Genomic DNA, 16,057 nt, shown 5'->3' on the forward strand with positions numbered 1-16,057 from the left:
ACCGCACAAGTCTTTTTACAGGAAAAAGCAGGACAGCGCCACTAACCAGTCAAACTCTAGACCATAAATCGATACAAATCACAAGTGGACCGATGACCTAACGAAGATACTGTCCCTCAGTAGGCTAATCACGTGAAGAGACAAATTCTCTTTAAAGCGCACGCAGGAAAGGGTGTAGTATCCATGGGAAAGTGCAATATCGATATCTTATGATTTGGTGACGAAACTTCTGCAAATCAAGTGTCACGCCAGACATACAGATCGAAAAAGATCAGAAACACTCGAGTTAAAATTTCGCCTGCTTACAACTTAACCTAAAATTGCATACCTTCTAGCACGTAGACAACCGATCCGATTTCTCCCTCCTGTATAATCCACGATAACCGAGCACATCGGAGCGGGCACATGGAATCGATCATCTCCGAAATTTGCCAAGAATCCAAGTGTTTCATAAAATCGTTTTCCAATATTGCTTGAGTGATTAGCTGTTTCGTCCTGAAAATGAAATACAAGGTGGCTTTATTCCTTTGGATTGACCTTCAACAATTATGCGCATTATCTAATTTTCCCACCCTTGTATTACGGATTTGTAGCCATTTACCTTTAGGAGTACTGCATCATATTAAAAATTGAATTCCCTCAAGCATGCTCAGTACTTTTGAATATAAGCTGAGCTATATGGGGTCGTGTTGTTTTTCTGGTTTATTGAGTCAGCTCTTCGTATACTGGCTAGGTTTTCGGATTTCCTCAACATCTTCTAAGCTGGGTTCATTTTCGGATTTCAGTGGGACATACCAAATCATCAGGTACTCGGCGGTAGCTCTGAGGACATTTGCAACAATGAGATGTCGCGGTCATATCAATGGATTTAGTCTCAGATCAGATTTGAGTAGAATTTCTTACTCGGTACAATAAATGCTACAATAAATGGTACAATAAATGATACAGTCAATGTTGGAAATATGAACTCACTCATACAGATGACTACTCCCTGCTTTTTGGGATTGCAGCGTTGCACGTGGTGAGTACCAATTAGTTAGTTCAGAGTTCATACTTAAAACAACAACAACCATTCGGTCTTAACAAGAGTGAGATCGGCGGCGCCTAGTTTTTAGGTTGAAGGGTACAAAGGTTCAACCAGTGCATTATCTATTCGAATTTCGATTTTTTCACCTGGCAAGAAACTTAGGACATAAAACTTAGTAGATTTGTTTTTCAATACTTACAACCGCTGCCAAAGACCGGTATTTCTAGATGTAAAACGGCACCGGTCTGTCATTCAGGTTTTTTATTCGATTTTCTTTTCCCTCTCCAATGTGAAATAGGTCACTGTTTCTGTGGGTAACCTTATCAGTCATTATTCCATCTGCTCACTTGAATCACTTCAAATGAAATACATTCTCTTTTGATGAAATTAGCCTCTTGGGCGTGATATACATCTACATTTATTGACTTTGTTCTGGTGCAACAAACAGCATACATTGGAAGAAATTTTAACCCTGTATCGAGGCTTTAGTGCTTGAGTCTGTTCTGTCGTTCCGTTTGGGTACGTCCAATGTAATTTTTACCAGAGGAAAATGTTTGAGAAAAATTGCGCAAGTCTAGTCGAGGAAATTCAAACAGAGTCTATTTCTGATCTGGATGGAGTCTTTTCAACACCAACTAGCTTGATAGGCAAAAGTTATCAGTGGAGGTGAGAGACCGATTCCCTGTAGAGGAATTTCAATAATCCATGGAAATATATTTGATGCCTCAACAGGTGACTTTGTGCGCAGAATTTTTGAACTCCTCTTCAGTTTGGTTAAATTTGATGCGAAACGCATGCGTAAAACTAAGAAAGGCCGCCAGGCATGTAGTTTGAATCCGCCGTACACATTCTTACAGCTCACTCGGAATTCTCCAGCGGAAAACAGTGCAAGCGCTGCCATTTTACCGTAAGCACTCGTATAACTATTATTCAATCAATTACCACACAAATCTGATGGAACCATTCTGTTTGACTCATACAAATCATCCAAAACGCTTTGTTTCGTTACCCTCTGCTGTGACTTGCCGGCCTGCAGCAATTTCTTAGGGGATATGTTTCCTGTTCATGATGTACCTTCCAAACCGGCTGCATTTCGGCCACTTAGGTAAGGCCAGGAAAAGAAAACCCCGATAATATCTTGCCTAGTATAGGAGATGGTTGTGTTTCGTCACACGCGTTACTTGTTTCCCTGATTACCTAAACAATTGAGAATGATCTGGAGAGGAGGTAAGGGTATCCAACTTGGCCCATGCGATAACCTTGCTGACCCAAAACATGTTGATGACATTTCTGCACTCAGTTACGAAAGGTCAACTGGTCTAAACATCAGCACCAGAGATTTAAACACATTATCGGTACATATATCTGAGGAGAATAGAAGGTGATATATGACCCACCGGTTCAAATTACACGCAGTGTTTGTGATCAAATTCCAAACAAGGGACCCCATTTATTCGTGGGACAACAGTGAACGTTTCATATACAAAAGACTTCGGTCTGGACAGAAATTTTCATACATTTCAATAGCAGTCTGTCTTATTGTTAAGCATGCTTGCAACAACTGCAAACGTACTTGTAAACTACTCTCGAAATCGGCCTTTACTCCTGGTATTTAAGTGACGGTAAACGTTTGACGGCCCTACAAATCATCTAAATAACTAATTGTTAGCCGGCGCTTGGTCATACGGTGGCTTAGGTGATTACTGCAATAACGGATGTAGCATTAAGGCTACGGTTTCTGAATGCCTAAAATCAAACCTTGAAGCACTGCTGAGGTAACTCAAACTTTCCCTTGAACTGTAAGGAGCTGAAATCTGTCTAGTGTTTGTGAGCAAAAATCGTATGGATCATCGATAAATCCGATTCATGTTCACATCGAAGTTGATTGTTTCATACACCCGTTCATATGATTGGGGTCCCGTGTTCACTGTGCACAAACTAAGAGGCATTTTTAAGCACCGCGGTTTTTGTTCCATTTCGAAAACTAAGAAGTGATCGACCCAACAATGAACAGGTCAACCAACACGATACTCATGACTCTTGACGGAGGACACTCCTCTGTAAGATTTCAGACACTTTTGTCATTGGAAATCAATGGACTCCGCGTCCGACGTAACGAATGAATAAGTATCAAGTTATCTAATCAATTCACTTCAAAAACTGTTAAGCCCGCCTACATTTTGAGGTAATCTCGCCCACTCTGAAGCGAGGAACGTGTAATTCTCTCGCAGAGCAAAAAGAATGGCATTTGTGATTAAGATGCACCATTACGACGAAGGTTTATCAATTTGGGTAAACTACCTGAACAAATTCATTTTGTCTGAATACTCAGCTACTTTCAACCTGTCTGGCCACTCGTTCGCGAAAAACCTAAATACGGTGTAAGTAATTTAATGTACAAGATTTACCGTTCAGATTTACTGGCGGACCAGCTGCAGCCAGACGTAATCAGAAAATTAGGCGGAATGACATTCTCTATGTCCCTAGATGTATAATAATGGTGGATTCCGCTTCTGATAAAACATTATGTCACGCTACACCGTCCGTTTTTGACAGGCAACCTAAGGGTACAGCGGTTACCCAATCTATGTACCGCTTCCCATAGTTATGCAACCGGCGTTTGCTGACGTCGGGTTTGTGCCACTCGACCCCTTAGTTGTCTGCAGGTGCTGTTAGCGCTCCTTTACGCATATGCTTAATGTACGCGTTTCTGCGAGTAAACATTTGAAAGTGTTTAAATCTCCCATATTAGTATCCACCGCCAAGTGAAATAGACTTTGAATTAGTGGGCTTGGTGAGACCAACAAAAAAATGGAATCAACATGATCGTTTTGTCTGGGACCAGCGAAACAAGTAATGAGAAGGAGCCCATTGGCACTGGATATATGAAATTTGTACCACTTAACGAAACAAACGCATTAGAACATGCTCACTGGGACCCGTAGCCCATGAACGTAGTGCCCTATTCCCCAGATATATGAGGGAGAATTGCAAAACACGTGTAGTTTTTGTGCACTGAGTGCGCCACTTTCTTGACATAGCTGCTCTCAGGAAAACTGGATTAGCCAAACAAAGAATAGTGTAGAAAGGTAGATACACAGTGGCCATCTATGTGAACAGAAAAATTTTGGATGAAGCTGACCACATTATTGTGGAAAACCGTCTATTAGGCTTAGCGTTCCGAGGAGACTTGTCCAATGGGTACCTTCAAAATCTCTTAGCCAAAAGCTTGATAGAAAAACTTCTACGAGCCGTTGTTGTCTGTTATCACATCCATTCAGCTCACTGATTGCCCGGTCCTCAACTGAGATTTCAACCCCCGTATCGGTCATTATAGAAGGATAGTAAAACAGTTAAACAGACTATTTTGAAATAAAGTCATGAGCTCTTGCGTTCGTTGTCTACTTATGATGTGCACCAACACAGAACATACATCACTAATACATGCTCAGTGCTGGTAAAGCCTGAGATACCACTTGGATCCACCTAAGACGCGAATGTCGTTATCTTCAACGCAATTCTCACAAAAACACTTCCTATTGCAACACTGGTCATGCATCCGCGAAGTTCAAAGAACTGTTTGTTAATCTTGAAGAAGCTTTTTTCATTAAGGGACAAATTCATTGCTAACCACGCGCAAAATCACACACCTATTAAAGCCGTCAATACTACGGGAATTCCTAGAGGGCGAACACAATGCAGTCAATTTGAACTGTCCGCGATAGCATCGAACGAATCACAAGGCTGTCTGAATCGTGGCTTTTTTAAGGGGATATCGGCACGCAATATCTGAAGGAAATGTCATGCACCTGTGGATCAATACGGCGATGGAGCTTTGAAATGCAAAATGGATTGCATACTTCACCGTTACTGTGGCCCAGGTGAAACAGGTCCTCAACTACACATACGAGTTTGTTTATTTTGAGTGGCGACCACGATTTAAACCTAAAATCGCTCGGAATACATCAAAATTCACTTGCAGCAATCTATATCTAATAAACGGCTTTTTTTCATTTAACGCCATGTAAACTGCTGGAAGTAAATTAATGAGGTATGTCCAAAAGGGAAAGTAGCTGATTGAGAGCTGAACGCTAGTTAAATCTAGAGCAGACTCGTCACAAAATACATAATTATTTATTTCCAGTCTGTTTTTTGTTGAACGCAAATAATTTATTGTCTGGAAATTGTCCTTTTTCGGCCGATTGTCAACCCAACTGAGACCAGAAGTCAAAGTGATTATATGAACTCGTGGTCATTTCATATCCTTGTAAAGCTTTGGGAGATTCAGTCTGTGCGTTTTCTGTATTTTTTCACGAAAAATAATCTTTTTCGCTTCAGCTTTTAAGCTACATGCACGGTTGTTTTACTGAAAGAACAGAGCAGGTAGCTTTTGGCAGAAGACGCAAAGTCAACTTTCACTTTTCTGAAAAAAACATATTTTCAATAAGTGCAACACAACCGTTTTCATAAAATGACCAGCGCAAATCACGATTAGGTATGAATGGGAGGGACATACATGCAAAGCCTATGAGTACTAGGCACCAAAAAACGTGATTTTGTCTCGCTCAAGGGGCAATGCATATAGATACGTACGCAGTGCTTTCGTGTCCCTTCTGACGTTTGAACAGGGAGTCCATTAGCGCTACCCTGAATATGTGACCAGTGTATTAAAGGAGCTTTGGCTAGTCTTGTATGTTTTCTGTTACTGTGAGCTTGCTGCTTTAATCAGATTGACTTAGCCTTTTCCAGGGTACATGCTCTCATACAATGCGACATGTGCGTGACGCGGCATCATTTGGAATGGCGTTGGACAGACCAAACATGGAGCCATAAAATATGATATGGACGTCAACGTTTAATTAAATAGAAAAAAGAACGTGTGAGCTATCAGTGGCACATTCTGAAATTTTGGCCACATCATATTATTTCTTTCTCGTGTTTGTAGCCGGCATGTTGAAATGGAAGGCGTTGAAGCATATTATATGTTATTCATGAACGTTTTTATCAAATCGGGGATTCTCATATCCTGTGATCAGGTTTTCCATCTTACATTCAATTTGTTCAAGAAGAAATCGACAAACTTCTGGGCACGGCAGTTATGAGCTACCAGGCAGCAAATGATGACTGAATTGTAGTCAGAAAATTTGGACCTTCAGGGAGCCAGCCATTTTGGTGGCATTTCTGTTTGAAAAAATGGTTCGTACAGTTCCGTACGCAAGATGCGAGTGAGATTTTTTTAAAATTTTGTATTGCAGTTAGGGGAAGAGTTCAGAAGGTACATTCTACTCGGGTTTTTACAACTTTTGAAGTAAAGGCGAAAATTCTTTGAGACGACTGCACAATCAAAAGCAGGTTATTTTCCACCTAGAATGACAACAAAGCCGGTAAATTAAATCGGAAGTAGACTGCGAAGACAACAGGATTAACAGCCTTCCAATACGACCGAGCAGATGATTTGTGATGAAAAGCGGACAAACGAAACAAATCTCATCTAATACATTCTTTCTATCGTACCTTGGTGACAACCATTATTCTGCCACCAAATTATACTTATTCGGTTTGTTGTCTAAACAATTTTCATGGCTCAAAGCGTCTGTCTGTATCCTCCTTTTCGGTGCGCGACATTGTGTTAATTCCAGAAGAGACGAATCATCCAATTTTTTGTAGTATTTAAAGAGATATCATAAATTCACTTAGCTCGACGGCACATCCTGCGTTTTCCTTGATATATACCTGGATTATTCCTGGCAGATTGAGCTTCTGGTCATGTACTTAGTCCCTTCAGTTCCTTACCCTTCTAACCCGTGTTAATCGCTACGACAGAACAAATCCGCCACCCACATGAATGAGACCAACTCCATGGATGAAACAGCATGGGTCGTGCATTCAACACGCTGGTAGCAAACAAAATGAACTGTAGACGATCGCTCTCAGGGACACACGTCATTACAGTCAGCCTAACCTACTGAAGTTAGTAGAATACTTAACACCACACAGCGAATGTGTGTGTGTGGAGGACACACCACCGCAACAAGGCCTGGTACGCTTTAGCTTACACATTACAAGGAGTACTTCAGAACTTGTCGGGTACCCATTAATCTACACTTTTACTAGTCGTCTACATACAGTTGCTTCAGACGTGTGACCCGGAGGTACAGGCCGGTACGTTACACAGACAAACCACCAGCCAAGTTAGATTCAGCGCCTTTGACGATCACCTGCGTGCAGGCACCGCCAGACAATAGGAATATGGCACTGTACTGTTAAGCTGATACATAGCTGAGTACTTTGGCACTTTTCTTACATTGTTTCGCTTAACCAACTCCATCTGCGATAAGTGTGGCAGAGCGCCATGGGCCAGAAATCCATAGTAACCTGTGCATGCTGACTGAGGTAAGCACACAAAGAACTTAGACGGTGATTTGTGAAGGACGGGGAATAAACAATGCACTAAGAAGCAGCCGCTAGTGAAATGGTTTGTAATGAACCCTAAAACAATCTTGTTAAACTTCAGATGAATACCGTAGTCGAGGGTCTGTTTATTTTTCGGTGGAAAAATTGCAGTGTTTTCGATGAAGCGATACATGTAAGGCTGCTAGAGTCGTGTGAATTAAGCAAAAAACGCTATGCGATTCATAGTCGATTTTCTGCAACTTAAATTATCTTATATTACAGTCGATTTCAGCATGGGAATAAAACTAGTTTGATAAAACTCAATCGGTCCAAACAAGGCCGTGTCCTCAAAGTTGACAGCCAATTTGGAGCAAACGTAGTGAACAACATTATTTTTTTCGGAAGTCATAACAGCCAAAGGAAGTAGAATTCGTGTGAGATCAGTACATTTGTGTAGCCCATCTGAAGGGTAGTGGTGCCTTGGTATTTTTTTGATATTTTAATTCGTCCGTCTTTTCGGATCAAGATCTACCCTACATACAGTAACTTTAAAATTTCGAGGACAAAGGTCTTAACGGAATGCGATACAATTGTTTTGAAACAGGGGCGTTATGTAAGTAGTCTAGTGCGCTTGATCGACTGGTTAACCAGAATTTTCTTAGTGGGTGAAATTGCAGAAAGAACATGTCGTGCACATATTAAACCAACTTACTCTGAACGAACAATGAGGCGTACAACACAAATGATTCTTAATGAGACGTGTTTTCAGGTTGCAACCTCAAGCCCTATTTACGGAGATTTGATAGTCTTTGAATGGTACATCCGCCTGCCTACATGCCGTTGCTTGGGGAATTGATAGAAAACACTGTAACACTTCTGTTCAGTAAGCCTCTGCAGCGATTGCGTTACCTTATCTGTGCCAGGAAAACTTCGAAGCAAACGGTCGTTTCTAAGCATGGTTCAACTGCACATGAGCAGGCAGTATAGAGGTTTGACTGGTATTGTTACTGTGGTCTTTTTGGCAGCTCAGAGTGTACTGGATTCCTTAAAATACTTAATGAACGCTCTAACTCGTTGTTTGTCCACCAGTTCCGAAAGACTGATAAGAGTATTGGAGAGGATCTTCGGGATTATGTCTCTGACTTGCATATCATGGGCGGTAGTTCACAAACTCACTGAGTACCATAAATCCGGGATGAAATGCATGAGTGATCGGTAATTAGTGTTAATTCAGCTTGATCTGGAAGCATTACATAGCGAACCAGAAATTACCTGCGAACATTTCAAGAAGGGAAACCCGTACTGCAAATCGACTGCGAATCGCTCAAAGCTGGAAAGGCCAATGGATGCCGGTTGCATCTAACCAGTGGCAAATCTATTCAGTGCAGAAAGGGCGGGACTAGAAAATCTGCGCCTAACGCTACATTTTTTACTATCAGCACACGCTTTGCGGGATTTTTAGTAAAGCTAATTGGAACATCATTTAAACTATCCAGGATTCTGCCTAGGCAGTTTCTCAGATTTTCCCGCTTACAAATATGCACAAAACATTGTCGTCAATACTGCTATAGTTTTGTCATATCGGTCGGTATTTGAGTTTTTGTTTACTACACTGAGTGTTTCTTATAGTTTGTCAAAATGCTCCGCGTACGGACAGTTGCATTGATTACCTAGTGTTTACTGCTTCTCAGTATTTGTACCGCCGTTAGGATAGATTCATTCCACGTTAGTAGAGCATATCTTCTTTGTTTTATTTATCGCGTTCCTTGCACATACCAACAGCATCTGAAGGAGAAGCTGGGGCATAATCTCTAACTTGGTTATGATGGCGAATTTTCTAACTAACACCAACGCTCATCTATGCAAGCAGTATCAAAGGCCCACTGAAGCATAATAGCATGCATACATGGTAAACTCACCTGTCCGACTTTGTGAACTTTGGTAATTGTGCCAGTTGGGATGATGGTGTAAGAAGATATTGCGACGATTCTCCAGATATCGCATAACGCTTCCGTCGTTTTGGCAGTTTGAACGGATGGAAAGGTTTTGTATTTCGTGTCGAGTTACCTCTTTTTTCTGCCGCAGTGTAGGTTTGCATGGCACTGGCAGCGGTTCCTCTATGAACCGGCCAGGCTGTCATCGGAAGTTCTTCTAAAAAGTTGTGATGAACGGAGGACTGAGGAAAGACCGAGGTTTTTTCCACAAATGTGCCTTGTCCATATCCTGAAGAATTGGTGTCAGAAGTAACAAGACCGGCTGGAGAAGTTCTTGAGTGTTGCTCTAAATTGATGACTGCATTCCGGAGAAATGGCCTTTCCTCATTCCACCTCACTCCAGTTAGCCGAGACAACAACTGGTTGTGTTCAAGGATAATTTCTTGGAGCTCATGAATCCGTATGTCTCTTTGCCTGATTTCCTCGTCTTTCTGTGCCAATTTACCATAGAGTTCTTTGACGTCAGAAATTTGTTGCCGAGGCCAAGAACTAGAAAAGTCTTCGTTATGGTGTGGCTCAAACTGCACATTTTTAATCTTGATGGGATTCCCTGTTAAGCTTGAATCGATATATCGGAGTGAACTTCTTTTGTGTGCGTTACTAAAACCTTGTCTTTGTTCAGGTTGTAGTGGTAAATGCAAGTTTGACACAGGAAGGTCTCTTGTTGCTGATGTGTGTTGAGACATCTCGGAAGCCTCTGGAACAAAAGGATCCATTTCTGACTTGGTCACAATGGACGGTTGGTTTGATCTTTGCAGTTGTAGCACACATTTCGGCGCCGCTTCCACATTCACCCTCGTAACCGACTTGCTCTTGGAGTTCTGACATTTCTTCTGATAAACCAGTGCGTCACTGGCATCTTTTGTTAGATTCAACTCCTTGTTCGTAGAAGTGTTAAGTGCTGGCCCGTCTGATTGGACGCCATCACACTCGTTTCTTATGAGGTGAGAACGAACGCTAGGTGAACTGCTTGAACCGAATTGGGAACGTGAAGGATTCCGCTTACGCGCAACGCATATGAATGGCACCTTATTGGAGGCTTCATCTGACAACACCTTCATTTCATCACTTTGTGTGAAGCCTTGCGAAATTTGTGTGGGAAACATGTTGGAGACACTTAAACCCATAGTTCCCGTTCCGTGGTTTCAACCACAGGTAGTATGTACTGAATGTTTATGTTAACAGAGTGGACGTCACTGGCTGATTTCATTGCTTTCAGTATATCCAATTATAAACAAACATAGTTTGTGATCTTCCAATCCGCACTGATAATGTGCGTAGTGGAATATCCTAAAAGGTTCTGCCCACCTGCTTTGGTGGGTGGTTGATACGCGAGGCCGTGGTTGGTACAACTCATCAACACAAACTGCGACACATGTGTCTACAGGCACATGTCCACGGGTTGAACACGTCAGCATATTGGCGTATTGCAGCCAACCAGCATTGTATGTTAGTTTGTTTTGCCAATGCGTCCTTTTCCCCATGCTTACCTGCCTGGCAGCCGTCACATAAATAGATGGTGGTTTTTGTCTACAAAACTGGCCGCGTGAACACATTAGGTTAAATGAGTGGCAATCACAGTAGATTAGGGAATTGCATCAGTTCAATTGGTGAAAACACAGTGTATATTGAGGTAGAAATTTGTGTTTACCCTTCGTGCCGCATTCTGCTCTTCCTCAAACGTCCAGGGTTTGTAACTGTGAGCTGGGTGGACAGTGCCTCTCGTGGAGTGTTTTGTCCTTGCGTAAGCACACTTTGTTGAAAATGGTCTAGTGACACTACATTACAAACAAAACTACCTTGTAAAATTCGGCGTCCATTTGGGCTACGTGGCGATGGTCATCAATTCAGGGATCTCAAAACGTTCCGCAAATCTGACCGCGGTTTATTCTAGTTAACTTATTTGTCTAAGAAAGTAAATACTAAACTTAATTTTACAGGCACACAAACTATCAAATACGACCGAAAGTTGGCGTTTTGCTTGGATGGTGGAGTAGCTTGCTCCCAAATAGAGGAATATTCCACTTCCGGAATATGTGTTCTCATCTACATGAGACCTCTGTGATTATTCAAATACCGGATAAATTTTATATCCCTTAATGGTAACATAACTTAGTTTTCTTAATTAAAAGGGCTAATGTGCATTTCAGTTTCGCGTATACCATTTGTGGACAAAAAAACCAAGTGTATTACAAATCGCAGTTGTTGTGTACCTCAACATGCGATAAAAACAGCGCTGCTCGTGTAATTGAGAGGTTGACTCGGCAGAAAAAATAAAGTCTTTCACATCACATGTTCTTACTTGGTTTGACAAAAATGGGTGAATTAACAAGATAGGTTTTGAGCATTTATATCAGGACTGTGAGAGGACATCTGATGAAGCAGCAGATAAATGATATGGAACTTAAGAACGATTTGTTAGATATCCTCACAAGGAAAGCCACGATGTGCTTCAAATCCTAATAAGGTACTAGAAACTGTAATGAATCATTAATTTCTTAGGAAAAATATGGACAAGAATCACAAAGCTTAAACGCCACGTGAACTAGAAAATTTATGGCTAAAGGCCTCAAAACGAGACGAAACGTTATTCTTCGCCCTGCGGTACATAATAAGCAGAGCTTCAGACTAATTCATCGGGTAAAAGTCGGAAAGACGTGAGAAATTTTGTTAAATTGTTTCACACGGCTTTTCACCGGATGCTAAGTGCGTCTAGCTCAGCATTTGCCTTGAAAACTGCATGCAACGGGACCAAAAGCCAAACAGCTCAGTTACCAAATAGCGCTGGTTATGACAGCACCATCAGGACACATAGGCTCAAGTCCGCTAGATTGGTAAAACTACCAGGATGTTATGGTAGCAGAGAGGTGGCCAATCCTTGACATGGCGGAGGAGTATGAAGGATATTATTAGACGTTCAGGTGCTACTCGCCTTCCAGGATAAGGACCGTATGATGCTCACTGCGCTTGTTTGCCAGCCAACCGATGTCAGTGGCGTTCATGTTGTCCGTTCTCATCTAGATTGAGTGCTTTGAGGTGTAAGCACCTCGGAACGATTGCGATTGGGTGGCCTTATGTTCTTTTCCTGACAAATTTTCCTCACAATAAGGCTACCAATTAACTCCTGGTTGTGCGGCAGCGAAGAGTCGGTGTTAAACACGATGCAATGCCATCGATGATGATGATGGTGACAATAATGCACATACCGTTCCTTTGGGATTTTATTAATATTGATGTCTCCGTGGTAGAACTTGCGTACGCTTTATGATAAGCCAGTGTTTTCTTGTGCGTTTCACAGCTGAGATTTTCCATCGCAACATGACTACTCCCAAGGAATACTTAGATTAAATTTGTTTTTCATTCGAAACTAAGCCGAATCCCAGCCTAATCTTTGTTTTATGATATTCTTGTACCCAACGCACTGCAGCAGACCGTCTCATGTTTCCGTTGCCATGATATCCGAGATTTCACTGTATGTTCTCAGATGGAAAGCTACTCGGGAAATTGCAGAACACACTTTGATAGCTCACATGAAGCTTATTTTTCTACATTCGCCAGTACATCGCATCAACCTGCATGCTGCCTACACCATATGTCATATAATTGTAATTTTCCAACTTACTATATATTTGAGCTCACTGACCAGCTTTGGGCTGTCAGTGCTCAGGTGAAACCAGCGACAATAACAAAGGCGGAAAATCGAGAAAAGGTTTGCTAATGTAATTTGCTATTTAATCCAACGGTCTTTTACAGTACAGCATGTTCGCCTGTTTGAAGGAACCTAAACAGAGCAGTGATGGCACGGTGACGAAAACCGTATACTAATGAATAAAATCGGACGTTTGTAAAAGTCTGCAGATCTTAAATGGGGTGACAGCTGCTGAAATTCATTTAAGTAATATAAATTGTGTTGGCGAAGAGGAAGTAAGCTTAAAAGGAGAATGGTGACAGCAATGAAGTTTATTACATTACGTCGGAAAAGAATGAAACCTAGAAAGTCTATTTAGGCTTATAATACTTTTGAGCTGGGGTTTCTTCCTGTAGGCCTAGCCAACATATGTTGAACAGCCGAATTTATTTGACAGCCGCTTAATTCTTATTAGAAGGCACAAACACGGTCAAAGTCATTTCCTTTGCTGATCATTCTCTCGTGGTCAGACGGTTAAGTATTTAAGATTCTGGTCATGAGGTTGGGCATTTAGAACTCTCCAAGATTTTGTAAGATGTGAACAGCTGAGAATTATATATAATGAGTCTAAAATGGCCGCACGTGCTTCTAGGATTGTTGCATAAATTTTTCCCATTTTAAAGAAGAAGCCTCGGTTGAGAAATCACAAGCTCTGCTACAACGCTATTAATTATTATGTCATTATTTTTGTTAAGAACAAGAACGAGCGAGGGCTGTGTTGTTGTTACACATTTGGGTGGTATGAGAATTCCACAGCTGTTTTGCGTTTGCATGAAGTTGGGGAGCTCGATAAGTGAGCACAACACGTTCTTGTTAGGAAAAAATAGTTCGATAAATGTTACTTGTATCTTTCGGGCGCAAAAATGAAGCTTTTGTTTCCCAGGCCTTAACAAAAGAATAATTTTTCACAAAAATACAGGAGACGACTGAAAAGATCAAACCATTGCCCACCAGAACAAAAAGATGCCAAAAGTGTCAGCAAATCAGTAGCTGATTCGGGATACCTGGCGCACTGGTGATGAATCGTCAAATTACCCTTGTTTACGAATACAAAATGAGATAAAAGTATGGTGAACAGTCTATCTTATAAATTAGCCTGCTTTTAAACCAGCATATTTTCAGGGTCCGAAATGCTTTCCATAAAATATGGCTGAACATAGCTACGAAGATTGCCCGATTGAACAGCCCCTGATCCGGGAAACTGAACGTTTCTTACTACAAAAGCGAGCAATTAGTCAATCATTCTATGCTAGCTTGTAGAGAGTAGTTTTCCAAGATGAGTAAAACCTCCCTCTGGAAGGCCGTTACTCAAGAAGCCAGTCCGCAACTGACCACTTGATGTGGTCCCGCGATTAAAAAGTGAAAGGTGCTATACCCTCTCCAAGTGAGAGCTAGTAACGGTGTTGTTCATCCGATCGTGGCTCAACAGTTAAGTGTTTAACTTCAGGCCGCAGGGTCTCGGGTGTAAGTCCTCTTTCGCTTTATGAATTTCGCACTGCTAATGATTTCCAATACAAACAGTGCAGCCGTACAGTGCTTTTACGCTCGTCAGCATAGAATGGATTCGCCAACAGGATGGAATCTCTAGTGATGAGTGAACTCTTTAATTTATGCTTTGCAACGGGCTTTCCAGTGTTTATCAATCGTAAAATAGGCTTTTAAACAAAATCAGCAATATTTTGGAATAAGCCTGCGGACTTTCGGTTGGATGTAAAACTCCCATCTCTTTTCAAACATGTGAAGCAATGCTGTTCACTGGTAAGAAAATTTTGAGGATTCTTGAGCTATATTGAAAACACGTGCTAAAAAGGCATTTTTTTATTCCCACGAGAAAGATATAGTAGTAGATGAAATTTGAGGGACTTTCTGTAAAACTAGCACCCGATTGAGGGCATTTTTTGTTTTCACCTATTACTATTTTTCAAATTGTTTGCGTGTTTCTTAGCTGATCAGAATATCCCTTCCTCTTGAACTCAGTCAGTCAGGACGCACCAGACTGTTTAATTACAGTTCCCTCACAATCTGTGGTTAGCGAATTAAAGCCATCGACTTTTTATTGACGTCTGACAAAGGGCGCACTAAAAGCGACGGATAACGCATTTCAACTAATCTTTGAAACAGCTGACGCATGCGTTTGGTGTAATACTTAATACAGTCCACTTATTTGTCATGGTCTAGTGGTTAGCGTAGTTTATTTGCTGGGTATTATTGGCCAGGACGCAACATTATTCACAGTGTGAAATTCAAGCAAATGAGGCATAGTGAGATAAACAATGTGGGGATTTGGGTGCCAAATGTGGTCCAACGGGCGCACGGTGGGCTTTTCCGCCCTGCGTTGCCAGTCAAATTAAAGGTTAACAACTGTTGTAAATGAGCATGGATGTTTGCCTCAGTTGTCTCGGAGTAATTAGATACAGACTATGGACGTCTTGTGGGAAATAGAATACTCCATTAAAAGTGGACATTGATAGTTTGCAATATGATAACTCTGTCTGGGTTATAAGTTGGGAAGCAATCGTGCTAATATGCACGCAAGTCATTTGCCCAAAACCCTGTTGCTATTTTTAGCTGGAGACAGGTGGAATAAAAAGCTGTGATCTTTGGCCAATGATAACCAAAATGATGTCAAAAAATGGGGAACAACTTTCTCCTAAATTGTTCATTGTCTTCAAAGTTTGACCATCTAGTTGGCGTCCAACAAGCTTACTGGGAAATCACATCGGCATAAGCTCTGTAAAAATATCTCTTCAGCATAATCCGACTGTGCATCCGGCACTGGGGTCTACTGAAATGTGATAACCGCAAAGGATTTGGCGCCTAACAGAACCATACAACAAATGCGTGCTTGTTGGTATGCCTGCATCGCATACCTGCTAAATGGTTTTTTTAGTACGATTTCAAAGGAAATGATAGTTATGCGAAAAAATGCCCTATTAACTGCCTGTGTATGTTGAT

At 41.4% G+C, this 16,057-nt stretch overlaps 1 protein-coding gene across 1 annotated transcript; it reads right to left on the reverse strand.

Annotated features, from left to right (window-relative positions):
- Positions 1-329: 329 nt before the first annotated feature.
- On the reverse strand, positions 330-10,520 carry T265_13366 (hypothetical protein; the record flags this gene model as incomplete). The annotated part of the gene is made up of 2 exons (XM_009168558.1): positions 330-495; positions 9,340-10,520. Coding segments are annotated over 2 exons (1,347 nt in total), but the record flags the coding sequence as incomplete, so codon positions are not given.
- Between the last annotated feature and the right edge of the window lie 5,537 nt (positions 10,521-16,057).

The sequence above is a fragment of the Opisthorchis viverrini genome (assembly GCF_000715545.1).
Source record: "Opisthorchis viverrini unplaced genomic scaffold opera_v5_58, whole genome shotgun sequence".
Taxonomy (NCBI): domain Eukaryota; kingdom Metazoa; phylum Platyhelminthes; class Trematoda; order Opisthorchiida; family Opisthorchiidae; genus Opisthorchis; species Opisthorchis viverrini.